This window comes from Pogona vitticeps, chromosome 14, assembly GCF_051106095.1.
Source record: "Pogona vitticeps strain Pit_001003342236 chromosome 14, PviZW2.1, whole genome shotgun sequence".
Classification (NCBI taxonomy): domain Eukaryota; kingdom Metazoa; phylum Chordata; class Lepidosauria; order Squamata; family Agamidae; genus Pogona; species Pogona vitticeps.
In genome coordinates this window covers 17,383,927-17,410,630 of record NC_135796.1, presented here as the reverse complement: position 1 = coordinate 17,410,630, position 26,704 = coordinate 17,383,927, and the positions used below count along the sequence as shown (strand labels likewise).

At 48.4% G+C, this 26,704-nt stretch overlaps 3 protein-coding genes across 14 annotated transcripts in view; 2 read left to right on the top strand and 1 right to left on the bottom strand.

Moving 5' to 3' along the window:
- The first annotated feature begins 1,610 nt into the window (after nucleotides 1-1,610).
- On the top strand, nucleotides 1,611-5,958 carry OGFOD2 (2-oxoglutarate and iron dependent oxygenase domain containing 2). The gene is made up of 7 exons (XM_020802715.3): nucleotides 1,611-1,834; nucleotides 2,223-2,279; nucleotides 2,559-2,669; nucleotides 3,003-3,102; nucleotides 3,493-3,617; nucleotides 4,567-4,824; nucleotides 5,625-5,958. The coding sequence occupies exons 1-7, from the start codon at nucleotides 1,691-1,693 to the stop codon at nucleotides 5,898-5,900; spliced, it is 1,071 nt and encodes a 356-aa protein (XP_020658374.3). The 5' UTR covers nucleotides 1,611-1,690; the 3' UTR covers nucleotides 5,901-5,958.
- A 2,053-nt stretch (nucleotides 5,959-8,011) lies between these two features.
- On the top strand, nucleotides 8,012-14,511 carry ARL6IP4 (ARF like GTPase 6 interacting protein 4). 3 transcript variants are annotated; one of them, XM_020802717.3, is made up of 7 exons: nucleotides 8,049-8,191; nucleotides 9,262-9,344; nucleotides 10,281-10,529; nucleotides 10,994-11,338; nucleotides 12,153-12,270; nucleotides 12,505-12,574; nucleotides 13,902-14,511. In XM_020802717.3, exons 3-7 carry the CDS (start codon nucleotides 10,322-10,324, stop codon nucleotides 13,956-13,958), a joined length of 798 nt encoding a protein of 265 aa, XP_020658376.3. In that variant the 5' UTR covers nucleotides 8,049-8,191; nucleotides 9,262-9,344; nucleotides 10,281-10,321; the 3' UTR covers nucleotides 13,959-14,511. The 3 variants fall into 3 exon arrangements, with proteins under 3 accessions (XP_020658379.3, XP_020658376.3, XP_020658378.3); XM_020802719.3 differs by lacking the exon at nucleotides 8,049-8,191 and adding an exon at nucleotides 9,131-9,149; XM_020802720.3 differs by lacking the exon at nucleotides 9,262-9,344 and having other exon boundaries at nucleotides 8,012-8,191.
- Nucleotides 14,512-23,140: 8,629 nt separating this feature from the next.
- Nucleotides 23,141-26,704, bottom strand: part of PITPNM2 (phosphatidylinositol transfer protein membrane associated 2) — a 105,613-nt gene continuing 102,049 nt past the window's right edge. For 8 of the 10 annotated variants that reach the window (XM_072983239.2, XM_072983245.2, XM_072983243.2 and 5 more), the window contains 6 exons: nucleotides 26,448-26,564; nucleotides 25,924-26,072; nucleotides 25,155-25,304; nucleotides 24,772-24,955; nucleotides 24,525-24,653; nucleotides 23,141-23,631 (listed from right to left, as the gene is read on the bottom strand). In XM_072983239.2, coding sequence (XP_072839340.2) covers nucleotides 23,278-23,631; nucleotides 24,525-24,653; nucleotides 24,772-24,955; nucleotides 25,155-25,304; nucleotides 25,924-26,072; nucleotides 26,448-26,564 — 1,083 coding nt within the window. In that variant the 3' untranslated portion in view covers nucleotides 23,141-23,277. The remainder of the gene's footprint in view (nucleotides 23,632-24,524; nucleotides 24,654-24,771; nucleotides 24,956-25,154; nucleotides 25,305-25,923; nucleotides 26,073-26,447; nucleotides 26,565-26,704) is intronic. The other 2 variants (XM_078381760.1, XM_078381761.1) reach the window with 1 other exon arrangement.

Genomic DNA, 26,704 nt, shown 5'->3' with positions numbered 1-26,704 from the left:
CGTCTTTTTCTGCCCCAGGTGGTTCCCAAGCTCTGTGAAGTGGCTTTCCAGAAAGACCTGCCGCCGCCTCTCGGGGTCGACCACGACCTCGCGTTTTTCTTCCTTCTTGGGACCCACGTAATAAAGACAACCACCTGCCGGAAAATGTCAGAGCAGTCGAGTAGTTATTCTAAGAGACCGAAAAGGTAGCACAGCGCGGAGTCTTCGGCTTTCTCCAACCCAGAAGACCCCTCACCTTTGAACTCTCCCTGCCTGTTCATTATTTTCACTTCTTAGGCTCCGTTAACTTGAGTCACCCCTTGTTTCCTCCTCCCCCTTGGGCTGAACAGTACGATTTAAACACCAAGCAGTCCATACACAGAGCCATACATTAAACTCTGTGGATTTATCCAATCCAGGGCACGACATCCTGGGGCAACGAACTGCAAGGTTTAATAGAACTTAATAGTGGCAGAGGATGCTGCTCAGGGCTGCAGATAAGCATCCTCTGCCCTGTGGTTTGCCTTCGTGGTTCCTCCCCATGTTGGCACTTAAATCACAGACATTCTTCAATGCAAGGATGCGTTCAGGACCCCCCCCCCTAAAACGCCTTTTCTCTTTATGTGCCTCATCACTGCCCCTTCCCTGGACTTCCCAGCCAAAGGGGCAAAAGCTGCACCTTCTGAACTCCCACCTGCCAGTCGTGGCTCCTGCAAAAAGACCCCCTCGAGTGGGGAGGGGGGGCTGGCTGGACTGGGAAGAGAAGTCCCCCCCTCCCTCGGTGGGTCTCCTCACCTTCCACCACGAACTTCTGGGCGTAGCGCTTCAGGTTCTTCCTCCGGATAGAGCAGAAGCCCGGAGGGAAGCAGCCTTCGGACAGCAGGCGGAAGATGTCCTCGAATTTGCTGCTGGGGCTGCAGCAGGACTCCACCACCACCTCTTCCTCGGCCACGGGCAAAGCAGAGTCCATGCTGGGCCGAGGCTGGGGAGGGCAGGGCAGGGCAGGGCAGGGCAGGGCAGGGCAGGGCAGGGCAGGGCACCCTTGGGTGGGTGCGTGGGTGAAGGAGAGCCAAGCCACCCACCGTCCTTCTCCCTCCCCAGAGGCTGGGCTGCTTTCCCAGCCGGCCTGTTTTGCTTTTGCTCAGAAAGGCACCGTGTTAAAAAAATAATAATAATAACAAATCTCTTCCTCCTCCTGCTCTCCCAGTGGAAAGGAACCAGCGGTGCCCGACTGCCCTCCCAGACAGGCAAGGCTGCCTGACACCCCCGGAGGGACTCCCCTCCACACCTGGAATCTCTCCCTGGCCTGGGCGCCACCAGCCCGCTTTTTTATTCCGTCAAGAGCGACCAATGTGCCAAAAATTAAAAATTGCACGTGCAATTATTTATGCAAATCGGTGCTAGGTTTTTTTTTTTAAACCCGTGCATGTCCTTTTGCAACTGCATCAGCCTTCTCTCCCTCCCTCCGTCCCTCCCCCCCCACTAGGAATGGGCTGAATTTTTGGCGCAGATCCTGCACGGTTATTTGCTTCCTCTTGTTAAAGGGGTCATTCTTTGCGCTCGGGCTTCTGTAATTTGTCGACGCTCCCTTACAAGATTTTTTTTTGAGGGGGAGAGAAAAAGAAGAGCGTGTTTCCAGCCGAGGCAGTTTTCCCGACGAACCCGTTGCCCTGGAGACCTGGTCCGTCCCCTTTGGTGTCCGGCCGGAATCATGGAGCCCAGCCACATGGGGCCGGGCAAGGGGGGCTTCTTCGGCTGCGCTTGCTTCTTCACGGAGAACCTCTTTCTGCCCCGTTACGGCCTCCATCTTCGCTACTTCGGGGACCCCGAGCAGCTGCGGAGAGATTATGGGCCGGTAAATCGAGAGCAATGTGGACATTTTACGGAGGACGGAAATCCTCTCTGATCCAAACACCCACTGGCCCTCTTCTGCTAATCCGGATTAGCACCGGGATTTCCAAACGGTGGACCCCTTGGAGTCCAAAGCCATTCCTCCTTGCGGGGCGAGGGGAGGGACCCCGGATGGCAGTCTTCAGCCTGTCGCCTTGATTTCCTAAGAAACGCGTCCCTCCTTTTAAGTTTTCCAACGTACCCGGTTTTAGTCTGTTTCAACACGTATCATCCTGGGAGGCACGCACGTCGGGAGGGTGCATGGAGGTCCCAACGGGTGGACACCGGTGACAGGAGGAGGGGCAGGGGCTGGCTTTTATAAAACCAAGTGTCATGCTGTCTTCCTTTTGCAGGCCTTAAGACAACGCGGCTGCAGAAGCGAGGAAGAATTTAAAGCTGTAATCCAAGAGGTATAACCGTATAAACCACTTTGACACGCAGGGGCCAGATTTGATGCTGGAGGAATAACTGCCCCGATCTTGTTCACTCTGTTTATATTTCTTACTTTTTAGCCAAACTGGCATATTATTAAAATCCATGCTAAGGAACAATATAAATGAGGATAAAATCATACGCTATGCAAGCTTTCTTAGGTAAACCCCACTTCTTCGAGCAGACTGTCACCCAGAGTGTTTATCTCTATAACCATCCAATGAGTTCACAATAACCATCACTGTGTATTCTTCTAGGTTGAAAAAGAAGTACAGAGGAGAAAGGAGTTAGAACGCCAGTCTAGAGAAAGAAAAGCAATCATTTCTCAGAACTATAAGCCAAAACATCCACAGGTCTACACTTTACAGGTAAAGAGCATTTGTTGGCACCCAAGTCTGAGGCAAGAGGTACCCAGGGAATGACAGAGGGCATCTCTGCTCTAATGACATTCTCAGAAAACAAACATTTCCAAAGTCTGTGCTCCTGGGACAAAATTCGCTCAGTGAAATGGATAACAGCAAAGATGCTTCGGGTATCTGTTAAAGCAGAAGTAAGAATTTCAGAGGGGTGGGTAGGAGAAGCATTGCAGAAGCACTGCTCAGGTGGGGAGCGCACAGGGAACACCAACTTTAAAACAGAAGTAGCTATTATTAGTGAAAATAGCACTTTCAAGTTCTATTTTACCCCTTTTCTCACGTTAGGAATCATTTCTGGCCCCAGAATTCCTAAAAATTGTCAAATACTGCACATCCAGTGGTGCTTGTCTCCAAGGCCTCCTGAGTCATGTGGAAGTTATATCAGGTGAGTCGCATGTCTCAGCAGCATGTGCACATGTAGTCCACACAGGCCATTGGGCTGCCCCGACACATGTGAAAACTGAAGGGGCCTTCTATTGAGTCCACCTTCCCCAGATTGGTCTGTTTTTATTAAAAGAGGTTCTCTAGAGCTGGGCAGAAATGATATTTCCCAGATCGGCTGCCCCCCTTTCAATGGGAGATGTCTGGGACGGTCCACAGCATATCTGCAAACAAATCATGGACTCTTCCGGTCAGCAAGGGGCTCTTCTTAGAAAACAAGACTGAAAAAATTTTCTTCCCATTTTAAAGAATATCAACAAAACCAAATTCACCAGAGGTGATCAAGCAAAGAGGATCAAGCATACAATCTCTTTTGTTTTCTTCCCCACATTAGATAAGAGAATCTATCGGCTGCCAGTGTTTGCCAAGGAATTCTGCCAAGCTTTCATTGAGGAACTGGAAAATTTTGAACAGTCTGAGATGCCGAAGGGGAGGCCCAATTCTATGAACAATTATGGGGTGAGAGCTGCATTTTGTAGGTGGAAAAAAACTTGGTAGCAGGTCTTGTTGAATAGAACAGGACACATTTCGAAGCAAACAGGCCTATGGTTGGAACCCCACACTGACAGGGGTTCTCCATATGTTCTGAACATCAGCTCCCAGAAGCCTTGGGAAGCAGGACCAATGGGGTTAAGTTCTGCAAATTGGAGTACGAATTCTCTGAGGGTCAAAGATGGAGACCCACTGATCTTCAGTATGTTAGACAAGGCGTGCCCTTGAGTGCTTAGGTACTTGGTCTGTTGTGAAGTGTTCCTGTTTGCTCCCAAGCACTTAGTATTCGGAGATATACCTGGAGGTTCCCATTAGACATGACGGGTTGCCTGAATTTTACTGTAATATATAAGCCATGCACCATCAACCAGTAAATTCATGATCACCTAGATACCCTTAAGCAGTCTGTTTTTTCTCAGCCACCTTATCTGTAGCATGGGAATAATATTAATGACCTGTTTTGGAGGCTTGTTGTAAGTATTATCATAACAGAACGTCTAGTAAATGCTTTGGACCTTTGACTGTGCTGCTCGTGTACCGCTCCATAACACTCAAAGCACTCTCTGGGCAGTTTACAATTTATTATTATTCAGCTACACGCACACACCGGTAAACTCAATTTACCAACCTTGGAAGGATGGAAGGCCGATCCAGCCTTGAGCTTGCTACCTGAGCCCGTTAGGATCTAACTCAGGTTGTGAGCAGAGTACTGACTGCAGGACTGCAGTTTAACCATTATGGACATTTCGATTCAGTTCTTTCCCCACCTTCTTAATTACTATCCAGATCAAGAGAATATGAGGCTAAATAACCGATGGCCACTGAATGTATGCGACCCCTGCAAGTCACTGGCCCCTTCTTCTAGAAGATACAGCTTGTTCATTATTTTCAACCTATTCTTTCTCCCTCCATGCAGGTTCTCTTAAACGAATTGGGGATGGATGAAGGTTTCATCACCCCACTGCGTGAGAAATATCTGCAGCCCCTCGCGGCGTGGCTGTACCCGGACTGCGGAGGCGGCTGCTTGGACAGCCACAAAGCTTTCGTGGTGAAATATGCTTTGCAGGAAGACCTGGATTTGAGCTCTCACTACGACAACGCAGAAGTGACTCTTAACGTCTCTTTGGGGAAGGAGTTTACAGAGGGCAACCTTTACTTTGCTGAATTCAGACAGGTGTCTCCTCCTTCCTGAGATTTACTGTCATTTTGCTTTCAATGTGTGACTCTCATTGCATCACGAGAATGTCATCCATAGATTCAGTGCTACAGATATGATGACAGATCCTAGGTTAAATAAGCTTTGAGAGACCAAACCATCCACTAAGCGCAGGGCGGGAGCCATTTGAAGCACAGCTCCTCCAGCTTTTGACCATTGAACATGCTGGGTCAGGCTTCTGGGAGATGAAGTCCAAAATAAGTGAGAATCTTATGTTTCCCACTCTTGTGACCGAGAATAGCTTTTGCCTGACCTTTGAAAGCTGTCTGACAGGAGTGGGAATCTTTGGGCACTCTGGATATTTATTTCGCAGTTCAGTCCCCCGTTCCCTTTGGTACAGTCAAAGGAAGTAGTTATGGCTCAAAAGATCGGGAGGGTCAGAGGCTCCCCATATCTGTTGCATAGAACCTGCATGATTAGTGGTAGTCTACCTGTGGCTATTAGGTGCTGGGGACAAACAAGATAAATTTGTCACATTCCCGCCCTGCTTGCAAAGGCAGCTTTGTTACATATGACATACCAGGCTAAAATAGATAATTCTATATATTTATTATTGGACTTACCCCTCAGGAGTTATCCAGTGCCTTTTACTAAAACCGATTGGCCATGTGGCAGCGAAGTCCTTCTGCTGAACAAGGCATGCCGCATGAAAACAGGTTTCCACCTCTCTTCTTATGTGCTTATCCAAAACTGGCAGTCCTGTGTGCGAGTCACGGGCAGGGCTGCTAATACGGAGCTCTTTCCAAACTCTTTTGCAGGATGCCAAGGCCGTGCCCAAGTATATCGAGGTGGAACATATGCCGCTCTACGGGTTGCTCCATCGGGGAGGGCAGATGCACGGAGCGCTGCCTATTGCTTCCGGGGAGCGCTGGAACCTGATCATCTGGATGCGAGCGTCTGCCATACGGAACAGCCTTTGCCCCATGTGCAACAGGGAGCCTCAGCTGGTGGAAGCCGAAGGGTTTGGAGAGGGGTTCACCAGCAGCCTTCAACAGGGACAACCCAAAACAGTGGACGTGTGCTCCTTAACGTAGGGAGATAACGCAGGATCTGTTTTGAGCCTTGATTTCAATAAAACCATTCCCAGTGGCAGTTCTCCCCGAGTGTTTTTCATGGGCTTCTCATGGAGAAGGTTGCATCTATGTTTTAATGGAATCTGTCCACTGAAACATTGAAGACACGACCGTGCAATGACCACATAGCAAAATCAGTGAGACGAAGCTACCCAGAGGTGACTTCCTTAGTGACTGGGGTAACCATCAACTGAAAACCTATTTTCAGCAGTGAGAGAATCTTCAGTTTAAACTAAGATATTGTTGAAGCTCTTCCCCAAAAAGAAGATTAACTTTTTCTCCTTACTGTAAATATAGGCATGTTGATGCTTGTTTCTTAAGATCTTTGGCAGATACCCTTTTTTTTCAGTGCCATCATTTCTAAATATAGTTAATAGAAATGCAAAAGGCCTTCTCGGTGGCTGCTCTCAGAGCCTGGCATCTCTGTTCCTTTCTGCTGTCTTCCTGCTAGTGGGCCAAGATGTTTTTATTCTGGCAAGCCTGTGGTGTATAAACTAGTCCGTTGCTGAAGGGATATCTAAATAACTGAATGCTTTTAAAAAACTGGATTAATTTATCTATTTTTTTAAAAAAATTGATTGATTGCTTTAAACATATTTAATGTTTTGACTTGGTTTACCATCATGAATTGCTGAGGTATATTTGTGGCAGGAAAGCAATCTATAAATATAATAATAAAAATGACAATATTGGTTATTTTGCAACATAATGAGGACAGTGATTGCTTTTGGTATACCTGAACAGGAGCAGAAGGACTATCCAAAGGTCTGTTGAAAACAAAGGTCAACACTGAGGTCTTCTTTGAGACAGTGCTGCTTTTTTCATCTTCACAAAAGGCAGGGAAAGGTATATCAGAACGTAGAGGATTTTGTAGTTCAGCTTGCATATGTTTTGCTGTCCGGTTTGTGACTTATGTCTCACTTATGCCTAAAAGTGCAACCAACTTCCACTAGTAGCAGAAACCATCTTCACTTATTATAACAGTATGGGGACTCCTTTGAAACCAGCTTGCCATACTTAAGCAAATATGTAATTAAGGATAGAAAGACTGTGCCCTGAATTCCAGAGTGCAGAATAAAAATAAAGAATGACAAAATACACAACAGTTAAATAATTTCAGGTAGTCATTTGTTCCTCTGTGTCTCTCAATCTAACCCTCCTTGGTCGGTCACAGCGAGGAGAAACTTGAGCGGGGATGATGAAGACATTGTTTTCAATATTTCATTTGTTCCTTATTTTTTAAAAGGCCACAGCTTGCCTTTCCTTCATTCTAAACCAGTGGTTCTTAACGTGGGCAATAATGCCCCCCAGGGGGCGATTTCATTTTTCAGGGGGGCGATAGAACGAAAAGGGGCGGTGTGGGGGCGCTGGAGCAGAAGGGGGGCAGTAGGGGGGCCCTGGAGCAAGCCAAACCTGTTAAGATGGCTGCAGCCTTTTTACAGTGTGCATGAATATATATTTTCCTCCAATCTTAATTTAGTTTCAGAGTTTTTGTCTTGAAATTTTTAGTTCCTGCATTGTGGTTTGTTTTTATGCCCTTTTTATATTTCTTTTTGCGTCTTAAAATTCGCTTGCAACTAAATCATTAAATGTTTTTGGGGCATTTCATTTTCTTAGAATTGAATTTTGTTTTCAGGGGTCATTGGATTTAAGTGTCATAAATAAATAAATAAATAGATAAATAAACAAACAAACAAACAAACAAATAAATAAATAAATAAGAAAGATATCACCACCGCGGGGAGGGGGGCGGTGATAACTTCCTCAATGGCTCAAGGGGGCGTTTCTTTCAAAAAGGTTAAAAACCACTGTTCTAAACCAATCCCCACTATGGCTTGTAAGAAATAAAATTTTTGCCACTCCACTTTCCCCAAATGAGAACACTCTTTTGACCCTTTCAAATAGAAAAGCATTATAAAAGTTTTAGAAAACAAAATAAAACGAGGTTATCTCGAAAGTTATACTGTACTATCCATCCTTCCTTCCAAGTCTAGCCCGGAACGATGAATGGATAGGGAACTAAAATATACGGTTCCAGTTGGCGCGCCGGAAGTGTTTAGGCGACGCACGAGACGCAAACCGGAAGTCGCCGGGAAGCCAACGGATCGCTCGCTGTTTGGGAGGGGGGGAGGCCGTTTCCCAGGCAGCGGACTTACAAGGAAGGGCCAAAGCAGGACTCCCAACCACGGCCGGTTCCCCCCACGCCCTGCCTCGCTTCCTCTGCCCCGGCTGCGACCCCTCGGCCTGACTCGGTGAGTCTGAGAGAAGGGGTTTCAAAGGGGCACAAATATAGCAGTGGGCCGGGCAGCAGTACGCATGCGCGGCAGTCGTTAGACGAGACCCTTATCTAGCAAGGTGGTGGAGGCGGGGCTTAGAAAGTGCTGAGGGGGAGGGGCTAGGGTTGAAATGGCATGCCGGGATTGGCTGAAAGGCTTTGAAGGTCAGACGAAGGGGTGGGGCGCTTCTTAAAGGGACCGTAACCCTTGTGAGTGTTGTGTTCCATGGGGTAATATTGAATCCCTCGCCTGTCATCTGGAAAATCTTGGGGTTTTTTAATCCCTCTCAGGAGGAGTGTGGTAGAGGTTGCACTGATTCATGTTCTGCCAGGGCAAGTCACAGGGTTTGCTGTTGGCAGCAAGCATTGCTTTGCAGGACATGCTGTTTGTCCGTGGAACTCATGGCCACAAGATGAGCCCACGTGGTGGAACAACAACAACAACAGAAGCACATTCTATGCATATCTATTCAGAAAGCCCTGTCCAGTTTACAGGGGCTTGTTCGCCTCTAAATTGGGCTGGCAATCTAAAACACAAGTGGAAGAAGGGGTCTTGAAAAGCAGGGCCAGGCCGTCTCCATTCTGATTAGGAGCCACTGGTGCCCTAAACTCACTCACTGTATTAATCCAGTCTTGCTTTAAAGCCACCCAGGTTTGCCACCCCTGCCTCATTTTATGCGTATCTATCAGGTTTTCCCTTGACTCACCTTTTTCCCCTCAGTCTCCTGGCTTCCTTCCCTCCTCTTCTTTTCTATTCCTGGCTTTTGCCATGTCAGAATTTCAAGCCTTCCTCTTACGTTTTGAGCGATGTCTGTGGCCAAAGGCCCTGCTGCCGTGGGCTCCAGGTGCCTATCTTTAGCCTGCCTGAGAGAGTCCAAAACAAAAAACAGCAATTGGAAAGGCAGCAGGATCTTGCCTCTCAAAGTAGAAGGGAGGTTGGTATTTCGTTGACATACTGTACTTCCATTTCTGCCGGCTTCTTGGGCCAGTCATGATGTAACCATATTTATATAATCGTTTTCCCGATGCTGTCATGCACCCATCCAGGCCCGGCATGAAGTATTTCTCGACTGCCATCGAAGATGGCGTTTGTGCAGGAGCAGCAGAAATGGGCTTTTCTCTTCCCTTTGGTAAGGATGATCCGGGGCCGTTTGATGTCTCGTGTGTAAAAGTGAGGCAGGAAAGACCTGTGTTCAAATATGAACCCCCCCCACACACACACATAGCTATGACAGTGAATTTAAGGCAGCAAAATTTCTCTCTGCCTCTTATCCTAACCCTCCTTGCAGGGTCATTTGAAAATAAAATGGAGTGAAGACAAAATGAGCCCTTTAGAGTAAAAGTTAAGACATAAACGCTTTAAAGCAGTGGTTTCCCAGCCTTGCGTCTCCTGACGTTCTTGGACTACAACTCCCAGAAGCCTTCACCACCAGCTGTGTGGGTCAGGATTTCTGGGATTGAAATTTCAAGAACATCCGGGGACCCCAGGTTGGGAATCCATCCCTTATGGTGTTGCAGGAGCCATTTGTCTCAATTAGGGTGGGCAACGAGCTGTCCTCCAAAGGTTAATTGGATGGCAACTCCTCTCAGCTCTAGCCAGCCCAGTCGAGTGAAGGCTGCTGGTCCTTGTAGTCCAACAGGATCTGGGTGAGGTTAGGGTGGAGTTGCTCTTTGTTCATCCTGCTCTGACTGGCTCAGAAAGGATGGATGAGCACAGGAATCTAGAATATTTCAAAAAATATTTTTACTGCACCTTTCTCCTCAAAAGGACCTAAGGCAGCTGAATATACAGTTTTGAAAGTCAGAGGGATAGCTGATGGGGGAAAGAACAATATCGCTTAGGGTTCTGCCTTCTTATCTTGGCTCTGCCAACGTTGCAAGACAGAATTTCTAGAAGAGAGAGAGAGGTCTCTCTATAGAGGGTGTGAGGAAAGTTGATTTCGGGTGTTTGAAAGGCCAAAAGAGGATCCGGGGTGACGTCAGAGAGCAAAGTAGAAAAAGCAAAGCAGTCTTTAGGACCAAACTGCATGAAAGGAACTTGGACTGTGTCATGTTTCGTCTGACAGGTAAGTGAACGTCTACCTTCTGGAAGAAGCCCGAGAAGACAATGGCTCACAGCCAAGGAAGGAAAAGGTCTCGGAGTCGGAGCCGGAGCCGGAGCGGCTTCCGGAGCCAACGAGACGTGGAGAAGAAGAAAGTAAAGAAAAGGAGGAAGAGCAGCAAAGACTCCCAGGGCAGAAGGAGCCCTTCTCCTGCTGGCAAAAGAGGGCCTGAATCTCCGAGGGCCCAGGCGGGCTCGGCTTCGGCCAAGGATGGTGAGTGTATGTGAAAAGGGACTGCTAAGGTTGGCCAGTGGCCGTGGGCCAGGCCCTGCCGGGCTGCAGCTCACATCTCCCCTGTCTGTGTTGTGTCCAGACAACCCGACAACATCTGGGGGGGGGGCTCCAAGTTGTCTGTTCTTTTGCTAGATCAGAAGCTCTGTGCGTCTTGTGGATCTTTGCCCGACAGATACGGAATGTGAGCCCTAGAGAGAGTGGGTGGTGTGTTTGTTGGTTTGTTTTGTATTTTAGGCTTAGAGAGCTCAGTCTAGTTTGGGACTTGGCCGGAGGGAAAGCCCGGATCGTTGAATAATGTCACACAAGTGCAGATAGATCAGGTTCTGTTAATGACTCAAAAAGAGAACGCCTTCTGTTTTACTTCTTTTTGGCTTGTGCTTCTGGAGTTGTATTGTGACATGACAGATAACCCCTGCTTATTACTGGTTGCTGCTGGGTTCCAGTGAAAAAGAAGAGAAGGGATAAGAAGAAAAGAAAAACGAGTGCCGCCTCCACCTCTTCTTCTTCGGAGTCCTCCTCCTCCTCCTCCTCGTCTGGATCGACGTCCTCTTCCGATTCTTCTCCGGGAGAATCGAGCGAGGGCGAATCCAAGCCGAGAAAGAGGAAGCCGAGCAAGAAGAAGCTGTCCAAGGAGAAGAAGCGGAGGAGCAAAAAGAGGAAGAAGAGGAAGAAGAAAGCAAAGAAGTCGTCGAAGGAGAGGGAGAAAGAGGGGAAGACCAAGGGAGAAGAGGTGCCGGGACCATCTCTGGACCAGTGGCAGAAAGAGACAGTGGCAGACGCTGGGCCAGGTATAGTTTGCATTTTCAGCAGGGACACCAGTTCATAACACCTACTTTTCAAAAGCCCTCGTGGGCGACATCCTGCCAACAGGAACATCCTGGTGGCGAAGCCTTGTTTGTTCATTTAAAGTATCTCTACCCTGCCTTTCTCCTTGAAAAGGCCCGATCAGCAGAATCTGGAAAGGTTTCTTCTGAGACTACAGGTCCCAGAATCCATCAGCCAGTATGGACACTGGGCAAGAAGGCAGCCCAGGGAATTCTGGGGCTTGTAGTCCAAAAGGCAGCCTTCTCAAGTTCTACCCATTGAGGATAATCCATCCTCTCTTGCTCGTGGTTCTTGGGGACGTCTTCCTACTTGGTCTGGCTTTCCTCTGGCTTTGCTCCCTGCCCTCTAGAGGTCACTTCGGATCTCATCTGCTAAGGGTGGCACAAAACCAACTGCCTGCCTCCGATATTCAGGCCGTTCAGCTGATAATTAAGATGGATGTTAAAATTAACAGCATCGGGGGAAATTAATCGTTGAAGGCAGCTTTGAATAAGTCGGTTTTCACCAGTTTCCTGAACAGAAAGAGAGAAACAGCCTGGCATATCTCAGATGGCACCTTATTCCAGAGATTGGGGGCTACCACTGAAAAGGCTAGGACCTTGTTATCACCTTTTTGGCCTCCCTCCTTGTGGCTATTTTGAGCAGCATGGCTTGACAAGAGTGGGTGAATTGTGTAGCTGACTTCAGAGAGAGAGAGATGTGTTACATAGTGAGGGGCTGGAAGGTGAGATGCTGCAGGTTGGGCCACCCTTTTTCTGACGGAAGCCTCCTTTTCAGCCCTGACAGATGAGCAGAAGTCCCGCATCCAGGCCATGAAGCCGATGACGAAAGAAGAATGGGACGCACGACAGAGTGTGATAAGGAGAGTTGTGGATCCAGAAACAGGAAGGACGAGGTGCGATCGTTGGGGCAGGCTAGCAGGCTCACTGCTGTGCCTTTCCGAGTTTAATTTATTAACGTATGAACCCTGTTCTTTTTCCTCAATCCCTCTTTTCTCCTTTGGAAACCAGTTTTTAGATTTGTATCATCTGAACTATGGGCTGTTCTGAAAAATGTCCCTGATCCAAGGCATGTAGACAGCAGCTCTGTATTAAGTGAGCTGACACCCCTGATGGCGTTTCTCTTACAGACTCATCAAAGGTGATGGCGAGGTCCTGGAGGAGATTGTTACGAAGGAGCGCCATAAAGAAATCAACAAGGTACGGGGGCTACTTATCGTCAAAGAACTGAAGCAGATTAGGATGTGACCAAGTGGCTTATGGACTTCTGTATTCAGAGTTTGTCGCTGGCTGCCCTTTTTTCTTAGCCAGAATGCCCGACCTCTGCCTGCCTTCAGGGAAGCCAGTGGACACCCCACGGACTTCTGTGTTATTAAAACATTTCCGATCAGATGGGTTCGTTGTCGGGAAGTGGGGCAGGGAGCATTTTTCTGACGCTGCTGGGAAGAGGGACCTGGTCGATCATCCCCCGATGCCCACTTCGAACCCTGCGGTTTTCCTGGGACTCAAAGTGGCAAGAGATGGCTGGCTGGCCATTGCTGAGGAATGGGAGATACTTTCTCCTCTGCGACCATCAGCGGGGATCCCTAAATCTCAAGAGGAATCACAAGGGAGATTTCTGTCTCCCTTATCCATGCACACGGAGGGACGTGTGCGTTCCCACGCTTCTGCGAGTAATACAAGACACCGAGTCTTGGGGCAGGAATGGGGTGCAGTCCTGTCTCACAGCTATCACACAATAACTATGGATGAAGATAATATTCTGGCTTTTGCCTCATTTCTGTGCAGCTGTGGCTGCATTTTACTATACAGGCCCGGGGTTCTTAGCCATCCCACTTTGGTAAAGCAACCGTGGATAAGTCACTAGTAGCCTTTTAAATAAACCAGTAGGGGTCTTCTGTTCACAGGCTGTTAACAACTATAGTTAGAAGTCTGAATCAGACTGTTTGGAACCGCTGGTCTCCCTCCCCCCCAGTCACTTACATGCTGGTTTGTATTCGGCGGGGTGGCTATCCCTGGTGGATGGCGCATGATGTTCAATAAAGCCAACAGGCTCCGTTGCCCACCTGCCCCTCACTGACTGCTTTCATCTGATTCGGTTGGGCAGGTTTCTATGTCCCTAAAACAAAACAAAACAGATCCTCTGCCAATCCCAGATTTTCTCTCCCTGAACTGTAAAGGATGGAGACTCCTAATCTATTCAGTCTCCATTCTCAAATACTTTTGTTTTTTTGTTCACGAGGGACAGCAGCTTGTTTATTTTATTCAAAGAAAGAGGTGTCCTCCTTCTAGATCCCGTTAGTCGGGGTCGGCCCTATTGGGGCTTCTGGGTGGTCAGGCGCATTATCCCTTCCCAGGGAGCTGGCTGTGCCGGTCAGGTCTTAGAGGAGCTGTAGGCCAACCCTCTTCTCTCCCTGTCTGGACGGTCACCCCGGGGGCACCTTGGTATTCAGGATCTCCTACAATGTACTTCCTTTGCAGTTCCGAAGACCCGAAGATGACTTGTGTTGCCTTTTTTTGTCCATAGCAAGCCATGCGGGGAGACGGCCTTTCCTTCCAGATGAGGACAGGGATGTTGCAGTAGCCGGCGGGTCCCCGATGGACAAAGACCGATGCTCTTTTTCAGAAGCAGGCCTGTGCCTCCCTGGCCCCTAAGGACTGTGCACCCGCGGCGTGTTTTCGAGAGAAAGAAAGAGGGCTGGCGAGGGGGGCACAAAGAGCCTCTAAACTGAAGGGGCCGCCTGAGTCCCTCACCGGCTGGGCTGCAAGCCCTCCAGTTTTCCTATGGGGGGGGCGGCCAGTGGCCTTCTGCTGGAGCCTTCCAGGGGCGCTCCACCCACTGCCTTCAGCATGTTTCCTTTGCTCCCCAACTCCCTTCCTGGATGAAGCCAGTTGCTCTTGAATCAAAGGGAAGTGAATGGAGCCGGACTTTGTAGGATGTGGAGAGGGAACGGGCACCCCCACCTGAAAGCAGCTGGCCAAAGAGGGCGCCGCCTCCTCCTCCTCCTCCTCGGCAGATGGACCGAGGGCAGCAGTACCTGGGCTCAGCCAAGCCAGGCAGGGAATTGTGAATGTGAATTCTGTGGGTCTCCATTCCCTGGGAAGAGCTGGTCGAGAGGCGGCCCCTGCCGGCTCCCACATTCACTGGGCTCAGAGGTCTGAATGGAGGTAGGGAGCGACTGGGGATCCCTCTCTTTTGAGTATTCCTCGTTGCCCTTGTGGGTCCACTCGGGTGGCCCCTGTGGCCGTCCCTCTGTGCCCAACCCTAGCTCCTGGGTTCTGCTCGCAAGGATGAGACAGTGGCTGGTGGGCTTCGTTCTTTCTTTGTGCCCACCTTCAGGCCCAGCCGTGCCCTGACGCCCCCTCTCTGCATAACCCGCTGAAAGCTTCAGGAATGTTTGCCTGCGGTCGAGGCACCCCCACATGCATGCAGCTCGCGTTTTCTTTAGCTCTCCGGTCTGCCACACACCCCTCTCTGCTTCAGGCTCTCCACATTTGCTGGACGGTCCTGCCCAGCGTCCATCTCTAGGGGCTCTGCTGAACATGGCCAGTGGGAATGGCAAGGCTGCTGTACCTGGAAAGCCCCCCCCCATGCCCTCCCACCTGTCGAGAGGAGACAATCGGGGTTGGGTGGGCACTGGACTGTCTTTCAGATCTGGCCTCTGCCAGCAGGAGGAGCAAGGAGGATAGTGTCCTCCAGATACGGTTGGGCATCCCTTCTGTTATTATCCCAACCCAGCATGGCTCATAGCGAGGAGGGCCGATGGGAGCAGTGGTCCAAGAACATCCAGAGGGCCACAGGTTATGTGGTCTGGCCTCTGGGTTCACAGGTGTACACTCTGCCATCAACAGTGAAATAAAGCTGGATTTCTGCCTCAGTGACTCCAGAATATATAGATGTGTCTTAAAACTCCCTCTCTTTAGTGTCAGGGGTGCATTTGTAGCTTTCGGGGGTGCATTTGTAGTTGTTCTAAGGGTGCTCTTCCCTTATTGCCAGCATTTGTCCCTAAGGGAAAGCTCTTGGGGGCTGCTCATGCCAGTCGCTTTAGTCAGCTGACAAACGTGGTCCCGTCAAGAAGAGAGTCTGTTTTCTCCAATTCCTATCCAATCAGGCAGACCTCTTACCTTGGCTCATCTCTTTATCACAAGAGCGTTCTGTAAGAAGTGGATGTTGCTGCTCACGAGCTCTTACAAAACCCTCATTGCAGTCAAAACATCTGCCAGGCATGCTTGTGGAAACACTGTGTGTGTGTTACATCCTGTTGGCTAGCTCTCCCTGTTGAACGGCATTTCATACTGGAATTGTCCCCAAGGAAATCTAGGAGAAGCAGGACAGAAAGTGTTGCTAAAGGGGTTATAAAGTGTTGGGAGGGCCCCGTCCAGTAGAGTTCAGTGAAATTATATGGATTACAATGGGAAGGTTAAAGACATGCTTAACTATCTCCCTTCAAAACCAGCAGAACTTTGAAGTGCTTACATTTGGCAGGAATGTGGTCTTTAAAAGTGTGAATTTGCCGTACATCATGAAGTGCTTGCATGGGACACCGGATACCAGGAATATAAAGTCTTGTCAATTAACAAAGAAGGTTGTTTCAATCACATTCCTGGTTTCGGGAGGTCATTTCTTCAGTACAGTATACTAATGAGAACTGCTGAGGAACGGGATGTTATGCCGAAACTGACTACCATCGGCGTGTTGCTGAATTTGCTACAAAATCCCACCGCGTGCTTTCATTCCTGCTCTACTTTGAGAGTATAAACACACCTGTATCTCTTGGGCCATGTGGCCTCACTGAGAGGGTCTGACATGCCCCAAACCAGCTGGTGAACTTTGCAGCTAAAGAGAGATTGGAAGCAATTTCTCCTTCCTGGCTTGTTGCTACCCCTGCTGATAAAGTACCCCTGATTAATCCCATTTGGTGAACGACAGGATGGCTTTTGCACAAGCCACCCAGGCCTTGGCTGGCTTAGTCTGGGGAGGGACTGTTGCCCTCTCTCCTCCACTCATCAGCACCAGCCATGATAGCCAAGGATGAGGGATGTTCAGTAGAAAAGCATCTTGATGTTAACCCTTGGGCTTAAGAGAAGCACTCAGTACAAAGGCCAGCTGCTTCTGAATCGCTGCAAGTAAACGTTCTTCTACTTTCTCACCTGGCGTACGGTGTCCAGTTACCAACACGCTGGAAGGCTGGTAAGATGGCAGCACGTGTGGAAACCAAGCCCTGTGATTGGGGACATGGAGTCTGCAGCAGAAGACAAGACAGATGAAACATAGCAGCTACAGTGGGGTCTTGACTTGAGAACTTAATCCGTATTGGAAGGCGGTTCTCAAGTCAAAAAGTTCTCAGGTCAAATCTGCATTTCCCATAGGAATGCATTGAAAACCATTTGATCCGTATCTGCTCTTTTCCGTCCATAGAAACTAATGGGAAGCTGCTATTCCGCCTTCGACCACTAGAGGGGGATATTTTGTTTCTTTTTTTCTTAGGTCAAGAAAGGTTCAGGGAAGGCAGGGAAAAGACAGTCCAGGCACTACAGTGGACCCTTGACTTACAGAATTAATCCGTATTGGAACGGTGGCTGCAGGTCAAAAAGTCTATAGGTCAAGTCTCCATTGACCTACAGTGCATTGAAAACCGATTAATCCCATAACAGGCCGTTTTGTTCCATTTTGGTTTTTTTCTGGTCTGTAAATCAAATCTCAGTCTGCAAGTCAAATCTAAATTTTGCGGCCAGAGAAGTCTGTAACTCAAAAAGTCTGTAAGTCAAGCCGTCTGTAAGTCAAGGGTCCACTGTATTCTCAACATGTCCGAGTGGCTAACACATGGAAGATGGAGCCACCACTCTTCTCTGTGGTTGCCCGGATGTCAGAACACCCTCTCTCCTCCCCCCAAACAATGCATTCAAATTATGAAGGGGATTTCAAACTTCTCTGTGTTTGATTGGACAGGTGCCTCCATAGAGGATTTTAAGCAGAAGTTGGATGACCATCTGTCAAGAATGCTCTAGCTATGCTCTTGGGCAATGATGGAGCAGGGGTGGGCATCCCCTTCTAAGTCTAGAATTCTGATTTTTCGGGAAGGGAAGTCTATGGCTGTGGGAGCCTCGGCTTACAGCTTCCCCAATTTTCTCACCAAGGGAGGTGAAAAATCGCAGACAAGGCAGACCTGACCACACGGCGCCAAGATGCGGCCTCTTTCCCTGAAGCGCTTTGTCGCTGGACGCCACCGGCTCCTCCGACCGAAAGGCTTGCAAAGAAGCAGACCCCACAAGACAGCCTTCCCATTTCTTTTAATCGGTGTTGAACGTACAACTGACAACCACATACAAAGCACTGGCACACCCAGGCTGCGGGATGAGGCGGCAGTTAACAGCAAGAGGACGATGGTTGCCACGTACAAGACCAAAGAGCTGGACACAATCATGCGCACAAAACACGGTATAACGGAAAGATGACCGACGGCCCCTGGTGGGTGAGTGGGTGGGAGGAGAGTGGGCGTTTCGGCGGTGCCTTTTCCGCATTAAACAGTCTCTTGGTCGGCCAGTGCCCTTCCCGCTACCCCAGGCGCCAGCTGCATCCTTCAACCCCCACCCCACCGCACCCCAGCCCAGCCTTGCCTTCCTTTACAGAATGGACATTGTAACAGTCAGAGAAAAAGACGCCTCGGAGATGAGAAGAGGGAGACAAAGGCGTAAGGCTTTTGGGACTAACAGGTAAACTGCAGCAATGGAAAGATACCTGAATAAGAGGGAGGGCTTCCAGCTAAGTAAGTGCGGGAGAAGACGGCCGGGAGGAGCAATGGGTCTCGTTCACTTCCTCTTCAGCAGATGACTTTCCTTGACCTAGCTTTAGGCTACTGTAAACATTGATCACTCTTAAAAAGATGTTCTTGTCAAGCAATGCTAACCGACTGGCCCAGCGGTGAGCAGGTAACAGGAAGCAGCCTTTTTTTTTTTTTTTTTGGAAAGAAGGGACGTCATACAACAGGGTGAGTCTCTTTTTTTCCACCAAACTCCCATATTTATTCAGTACATCTCCACCCTTGTGGAAATCAGGGCGATAGACACAGCAGTTCTGGGGCAATCTCTAGGTACAGACCAGATTTAGAGCTCTTTAGTGTCAGTAAGGTGGCTCCGGTAGGTACCCTCAAGGAATGGTCTTGGAGCACAATCATAGTTTGCAAAAGCCAATTTGGGTGTTGTTGTTGTTTTTGACTACCGTGGTGACCAACCATCCTGGCTACCGGATTCTGAGAGTTATAATCCCAAAAAAGTAACTTCCATAAGATCTGTGAACTCAGTCGGTCCAGACTGTCAGCCGATACACACAGTAACCTGGAGTTATTTATTTATTTCCCACTGAAGTCAGTGGGGCTTCCCTCGGAGTGGAGAGGCATAGGACTGCACGGTCACCAGGATTTGTATTCAACACTAGGATTGCAATCCCCTCCAAAAAAACAAGGGAACTGACCCCACTGTGCACAGCAACACTTAATTAGGAGTAAACATTCATAAAATCAAGTTGTACAAATACCAGAGAAAGAGAATAAACCTGTGTCAGGATTGATCACCTTAATCTGTGGGGTTTTTTTTTTTAAACTGTAAACATCCTGGGATTTTGCAAAACGCAGACTCGTGTGACAAATCTGGAGAACAGTTAATTAAATTTCTCACTCCACCCACCTAGGCTTTGTGGTGCTTTTAACGTGATGGGCTTAAGGTTTCTCCAACCCCACCCCCTGGCAACAAGGTGGGCTAGAAGCCTGCATCTGAGGCTTTCACTTGAACACAGAAAGTTTTATTAATATATGACATCCTAAATAAAGGGGTTAGGGAGGAAGAGTCTGGACTGAAAAAAAAAGGGAAACCCCAAACCTACTAAAACTCTAAATTCAGTGCAAAAGTGGGTCAATTTGTGTAATCTAAATAAATGATTGAAATCGCCTCTGTGTGCCTGATACATAACCTACTGCCCATTAAGAGAAGAACATGTGGGTACAGATTTCACCCTGTCTAAATGGACATAGCTCAAAAAGTTATGTCATTTTTAACTGCACCTTTGTTGGTTTTAATGCTTTAATTGATTTTAATGTTGTTTTTACAGTGGGGTTAGTTTGCATGATTTTAAAGCTAAATTTGGTTGTATTTGTTTTTATTGTTTTATGAATAAGCAGTCTTGAGTGTTATTTTTCCCCCCAACTGGAAAGGTACAGCATGAATGTAACAAATAATAATTATGGATGGTAACACCCAGAAACTCAATTCCTGGACAGCGGTTGGCAATGCTACGTCAGTGACTCTAGCAGCCTGAGAAAGTAATTTCCCCAGGTTTGGCCGTCTTGCTAAGCTCCCTTGGGTATTCTAAATGTGTCAGACGCTCTCTACAGTTTTCAAGCATATCTATCCCAGTAATGAGGACTAGAATGCTAACTCTTTAATTTGAGTGAATTCCAAGATTCACTGGCTGCTGTGCAATAACTGAAATGTAAGAATATATACAACCTTCTCTTAAATATATAGGGGTGCTCGGGTTGACTAGTGCAAGCGTTTCTAGATATCTGGAAGAGATGCATTTCCAAACTTTTGACCTCTCCCTTTCCTCAAATCCCAGTTGGTTTGTCATTAAAAGGCTTCTCTCCAAATTCATTCCAGAATTTTTTTAAAGGCACTCTGCTTCCCAACTGGCCTATTGCTATGGTTGTTTAAATGCTAAAGAATAGGACTGAATAGCCTTTAAAGACCAGGATAACAGAGCAGAGGAAGATGGTACACAAGACTCGTGCACCAGAATGACAAGATCTTGGAGGGCCTTTTAAAATGCACGAAACTAACCTTAACAGATCTCCTGGATCTTCTCTCACTCTGTGTCACATCCTCTAGTCGTATTATTGCAACAGCAAAGAAAGGTGCTGAGCTAGAATGTCTTTATCCTCGTGGAATATGAAACGACCTTGTGGAAAACAAGCGCAAGATAATGGCTGGAGGTCAGGATGGCAATCCAGACCGTGAGTCAGGGACACATAGGAAATGATTGTCATTCTTGTGGATTGTTTGTTTCAAATACGGATTCATGGGAGACGATTAGCAGACTGCACTCAGTACTGACAGCTACTTTAAACTTGGGTCCTCTAAAATCATTATTTTTGTACGTAACACCTGAAATAAAAAAAAAAGAAGTAGTAGTAGGGGGGAGACACCTTTTCAAATGTGGATGAATGCTGAAGGGTACTTCCCCTCCAGACATAATTTCTTGACATGAAATAAAATCCTGAGAGTAGATGCATTTCCTCCCTTCCACTCCCCAAGCATTAACATTGTTCTTCGATTTACACTATCCACACATGTACAAGAAAGAAGACACTCAACTTCTCATCTGACGTTTGAAAAATATACATGGCGCATCTTGGTTTATGAGCCTCTGTTTGCAGGAAGGGTTGAATGTGCGAAATCTGAACCCAGAATCCATGGCCATCTAGTCTCCTTTGCGAGGATGAATTAGGACAAAACGGAGTCCGACCCGCATGATTAGATGAGCTACAGAGAGCGGACAAAGAGCTAAATAGTGTAACCCCCCCTTAATTCTTCCCACCCCTGAGCTTTTTTGACGTACACTTCCAAAGGGCTAGGCTGAATTAACAGGAAGGAAAGCAATTTTTAAGTAGTTTTTTTAAAAAACTGCCAGTATCTTCTTTTTGACTGTATCTGAGACGAGCGGCATAATGATCATGCAATACAACTAGCTAGACCATTGACCTGCGTCGGGGATTACAAGCTTCATTTCAGAAGAGGTGCTGTTTTCCGGAATGAAAGCTATTCACCCTTTTTAGAGAAGCACTCTTCTAAAAGGAGCATGCCCCTTCGCCTCTGGTGTCCAAACCCAAGTAGCAAACGAGGGGGTATTCATCTTTGTCCACCCACGTCTCCCAACGAGCTGTCAAGGCCTCATTGTGTGTGACTCGAAAGGAGCCTGCGTTCACAGTGCTGGAAGTCTTGGTATTGAAAACATTGGAAAGGAAGAGAACAAAAAAACACGATCGGGCTGGAAAAGATGGAAAAGCCGTTTCCCATCAAGGGTCGTTAAGTAGGAAAGAGAGCTTTGGACCCAGAAAGGCGCCTGTGGAAATATATTTTTTAAAAAAACCCACCAGAAAGGGCAATGTTGGTTTGGAAAAGGGGTTTTTCATTCATCTATTTTTTTGAAAGGAAATTTTAGAAATCGGTGGAAATTATAAATCTTGACTTGGGGTGGACACCGGATAGGACCAAGGAGGTTTCACAGATCCTTCCTTGTGGCCACTTTCCCTCTTCTGGTCGCTTCTCGTATTCTAAGACGCCTAATAGAGGGCACCATAAAGCCAGAGCATCTTTTAAAATCAAAAGGCAAGGAGAAGGCAGATACTAAATGCAGTGCTGCTCACAGACCTTTCTTCCTCTGCACCAGATCCCTCACATACGGAGTTTTCGGTACAGAGAGAAGCTAGAGGTGCTTAAGAAAAATTTCTTTAAAATGTGCATTCCTTACTTGGGACTATCACCTTATGTAGTTTTGTTTGTTGGTCTGCATCCATATATGTCTCTCTCTGTGTGTTTGAGCGGACGTAACCCTCGCACCTCGTAACATTTAACTGTCATGCAATATAAATAGGGAGAGTATAGCTTCATAAAATGTTACGCCTTCTAAAAGTTAAATCAGTGCAAAACAAATAAAAACAATGAGGTCTTACAGTTGCATAACTACAGTTAAAAAGAAAGCAAGTTCACATCCTCTGTCGAAAGCTGTACCAAGAAGTTGGAAAGAAGGAACGAATATCTCATCTCGAGGGAAGGCGAGAGGCAGAAGAGAAATGGGCAGAAGGGGTTGGGGTGAGAATTTGGACCTTGCTTTTTTTTTTCTTCTCCTTTCCTTTTTTTTAGGCTGAGAGGATGTTTCTATTATGCGCTTCCCAGGTGCTTGAAAAGATGCTGCAGCTGTTTTCCAGAAGGCCTCCCGTAGCTTAATAATATTTGGAGAATGGTCCATGTCTTCAGCCCCTGCTTCTCTCCTTGCCAGTTCCTGTTACTTGAGGTTTCTTCTTCCAAACTAACCAGCTACCCAAAGTCTTGCTTTGTTTTCTTTCTAATATTTCCTATGCTTCAAGGGGGGGGGGGGGGTTGGGAAAAAAAAGAAAACAGGAGTCATTAAAAAAAAAAGAAGACCACCACCAAACCCAAGAATGAAATCCCGTGCTCATCCCAGCAACGGCCACGAAGGAACCGCCGGCAAAGTCCGTCCGTGGGTCTTCGTTCCATCGTTGAGAAAGGATGAGTCCTTAGCAGCCGCTACCCGCCTGGAGTTCTCCCTGCCTGCAAACCATGTTTTCTCCAGGCTCCGGAAACCAAGCCGTTTGTTTTGTTCGCCGGCGGCAGCATCTGCCCATCCAGGCAGGGACCAGAACCAGCTGTAGAGGTGTCCACATCTGGGCCCCGCACCGCCGGGCATCCCCGGCCCCAGCCCAACCCAAGTAGCCTCTTTCGATGGCTACGAAGCGGAGGAGGCACCTATGTACAACGGCTCGGACCTGGATAAGAAGGTTGGGGGGGGGGAAAGATGGCCTTGGTGGCCTGTGGGTTTGCCCCTCCTCTGGACCCTCTCCTGACGTGCCCCTTCCCCTTGGAAAGGCGGCCTCGGTTCCTTTTCACACGTCGGGTCGTGCTCTGCAAACCGAGCACCTGCGCGTCTGGTGTGGAAAACTGAAACCGCGCGGTTGTCCCCTCGCAGGTGTTGCCGCCTCGCTGCCATGGAGTAGCACCATATTTGCACTGCCTAGTCCCACACGGCAGGCCTCGGTCTCGTTGCTTCTTCCGCATCTGGACCCCCCCTCCGGGCGTCCACAGTTGCCTGTCGGTCGCTCCCGAGCCGGCTCCTACTTGGGTCCCAGGGCGCCTGGCTCAAGCTTGGAGCCTGTCCCTCGCCCCCAGCACCCCGTGGCAAGGCTCATGCTCCTCTGGCTCCGCTCCTTCTCCCTTTCCCTCTCCCGGTCGCTCTCCGACTGGCTGAGCGTTCGCTCGGGCCGGTGTCCCAGGCTCCCGCTGGCCGCCGCCGTGGGCTGAGAGGAGATGGTGCGCAGCAGGTGGTTCCTCTTCCGCAGGAATTCAGTCTGGCCCGGGAGGCCAAAGCTCCCCTTCCGAAGAGCCATCCGGGTGGTGTTTTTGGCTGGCCGGGAACGGTGGGTGTACTCCAGCTGGGCCAGGTGGGCCGCGTACCCCTCCGTAATGAACTGCAAGTTTTTAGAAACAAACAAACAAAAAACGAAAAGGCTTTATATATAAACAGTCCCCTCTTCCACACACCGTTCTTTCTCGCTAGCTGCACGCAGTTTTCAACGTGACCTTTCAGATGGCAGTGAGGATGGATCGTGGGAAATGCTTGGGGGTCCGAATCCTACAGGCTGCGGATCTCGCAGTCCGCAGTCAAATGTTTCCCATTGCTGGGAGGAGGAGGGAGACCAGGGATATTTTACTCTGTGGAAGTTCATCATCACAGCCAGGGACTGACCCGGGGGTACACAAGGGAGGTCTGTGCTGAAGCAGGACCGCAGGTGCGGCCCCGTAACCTCTAGGCAAGCCCACCCTGTTGAGATCTCCCTGCAAGCACAAAGGACATTTCACCTCCCTCCCATACTTGTGCCGAACTGCAAGGACGCATCAGGGCAGTGATAAATTTCCATTCGCCACTCGGGAGAACAATATGTACAACTGGCTTCGTACTTGCATGCTGTGATGAGTCACCACCCAGAGCAGCCATCTGTATCTGTCCAAGAATCACCCAAGCTGACATCCCTACTTTTTTGCTGATCCTACAGATGCTGCTGCTGCTGCACAACAGCCGATGTGCATCTTTTGAACACTTTGCAAAATAGATCGACGGATCACCCAGCCCACCCCCCGCCCGCTTCGCTCAGCGTTGGGTGACTCTCTAATGCAAAATTAATTCCATCCAAGGCTATGGTGAAAACTTGGGCAGTAAATATGTAAATGTTGGCCACAGGAAAGTCCTGCCATAGGGATGCAAGAAGCTTCTCTGGATCCCATCTGAGGCCTGTTGAGTCCCACCATCTCCTCATCTCTACGCTTGCAAAGGGATCTGCACTGCCAGGTTTGCCATCATTACCTGACAATGGTTCTGCAACTTCTTGGTTGGCCGCCCAACTATGAAGATCTGCGTGGGTAGCAAGTTGATGGAGGTGTAGACAGAGACGTCCTTGGTGGATCCGTAGGCTGCGTGGATTTTCATGTCAAGCTACAGGGTGGGGGGAAATAAACACCAACTGGGATACAAATCCAGACCTGGGCACTGGGCACAGGACTCGTAAAAGGACGATCACATCTGGCCCTTCCTGCTTTCATCCAGAACTTACCTCTGCGAGAAGGGACCTTAGGAAATTGGCCTTGTGCCGAAGCGGGTCGTGAACCAGCCCGTCGCAGAAGGAGACAATCCCATGGGGGAAATTGTGCTGTGCTAACCAAGCCACCACCCGTTGCTTCTGCATGTCGGGCCGGCCTGTGACGTAGATAATGAGGTAGCCGAGGTCTTGCCAGTGACTGGGAAGGAAAAAGAAGAGGGAAAAGGTGGGCATTTTAAAACGAAAGAAAGAGTAACAGAATCACAAAACACAACCAACAGCAAACATCACTTGTTAAGACTTGAGGAATAGTTGCTTCTAAATATATGCCCAGTGCATCCATCGAGACATTTAAGGCCTCAGTTTTGAAAGAGAGACGATTCCGAAAGCCCTCGTACCGGACGACGTCCACCGCTCCAGCTCTGACTTTGGGGTCGCTGCCCATGATCGAAACGCTGGCTGCAAAGGAGCCGTCGATGCTGAAGACCACAAACTCTGTGCCTCGGGGCAGGACGGTGATGTAGCTGTCAGCGTACGTGTGGTCGCCCCTGAGAGGGAAAGGAAAAAAGCAAATGGCAGAAAAACGTAGAGCAGCAGATGCCACCTATCGATCTCCCCACTATCTATCTATCTATCTGTCTGTCTGTCTGTCTGTCTGTCTGTCTGTCTGTCTATTGATCACTTGATCGATCGGATAAGCTCAAAGCAGCCATGACACATGACTCTCCTCCCCGCTTTAGCTTCATAACAACTCTTGTCAGGATGACACACAGAAATGAAGAGCAAAATCGGGATCTGAACTTGGGAGATCTCCTGAGTCCTAGCCGAACATTTTAATCTGCCCCTGTGTGATGCTATTTTGCTTCTATTACAGAGAACTTTGGAAGAGCACACTCTTGAATTCCTTTCACTATGCACTACGGAAAGGCGCTGCTTCCCTTACAAGCCTGAAACGGCAACCAGTTTCATCTTCCCAGTCAGCCGTGAGGTCCACCGACTAACCTTGGAGTTAATCCTGATCTTTCCGCCTTATTCAGACTTTATCTGCTTGTCAGGAGCAGAACAAGGGGGTGAAGGCATATGCGAGAGGGGGATTCTAATGCTGATCGTGAAACAAATATAAAGGGGTAGTGATGCCCAAATGGCCAAGCCTGTAACGAAGCATACCTGACCACCATCTTGACAGGATACACGCCGATCCCCAACCGCCTGTTCTCTGGGATAACGTAGGAAATCCTGCCACTGCTGTTGGTGATCTCCGTGTCAAAGTAAACCCATTCCCCCGATGGGGGTTGTGTCATTATATGAATGTCCACCTGAGATGCAAAGCAAGTTTGAAAAAAGAAAACCAGAATGGACGGAGCCACCAGTGTAGCTATGAAACAATCTATCAATGCCTCGCCTTCTCTGAATTCATAGGCTTAACACACGCATCTTTTACCTTTTATCCTTTCTGTCACTCTCAGTCCTTTTTAAATTTTTGGCTGACATGATTTCCAGCTGCTAGTTGCTATGATTCTTCTGATAAGTTGTAAACAGCCTCTTGGCACAGATTATATTTCAAGCTCACCTGATCCAGACATTAACTATGACCTGGACACTTAAGTAATAGGAAAAGTACTACAGAATTTACCCAATGGTATGTTTTGTTGAGTGAAACAGGAACGAATCAAATTGGCACTAAATCATACCTTTTCCCCCGTGAGTGTGACCATGTCTAACGGGCCGTACATAAACTTTCCAGTTAACACCTGGGGACCGTCCTCATTAACAACGGGATCGCTTATTCGGTGGTTGGCTGTGACATTCTGTCAAAGAAAGGGGGGAAAACAGGCTTGACTTTTTCTGCAAATTAAGAGGCTCACCTACCAGCCTAAAAGGAACTCGGGCAGCATCTCGGTGTAGTATTTGTAACCCAGAACGAATATATAGATTTATTCCCAACCCT

Excerpts from the sequence above, each read along its gene's own strand:
- ARL6IP4 (XM_020802720.3), top strand. The coding sequence starts at position 10,322 with ATGGCTCACAGCCAAGGAAGGAAAAGGTCTCGGAGTCGGAGCCGGAGC. Across the intron at positions 11,339-12,152 it reads AGTGGCAGACGCTGGGCCAG|CCCTGACAGATGAGCAGAAG; the intron begins GTATAGTTTGCA and ends CCTCCTTTTCAG. Across the intron at positions 12,575-13,901 it reads GCCATAAAGAAATCAACAAG|CAAGCCATGCGGGGAGACGG; the intron begins GTACGGGGGCTA and ends TTTTGTCCATAG.
- OGFOD2 (XM_020802715.3), top strand. The coding sequence starts at position 1,691 with ATGGAGCCCAGCCACATGGGGCCGGGCAAGGGGGGCTTCTTCGGCTGC. Across the intron at positions 2,280-2,558 it reads TTAAAGCTGTAATCCAAGAG|GTTGAAAAAGAAGTACAGAG; the intron begins GTATAACCGTAT and ends GTATTCTTCTAG. Across the intron at positions 3,103-3,492 it reads TCATGTGGAAGTTATATCAG|ATAAGAGAATCTATCGGCTG; the intron begins GTGAGTCGCATG and ends TCCCCACATTAG.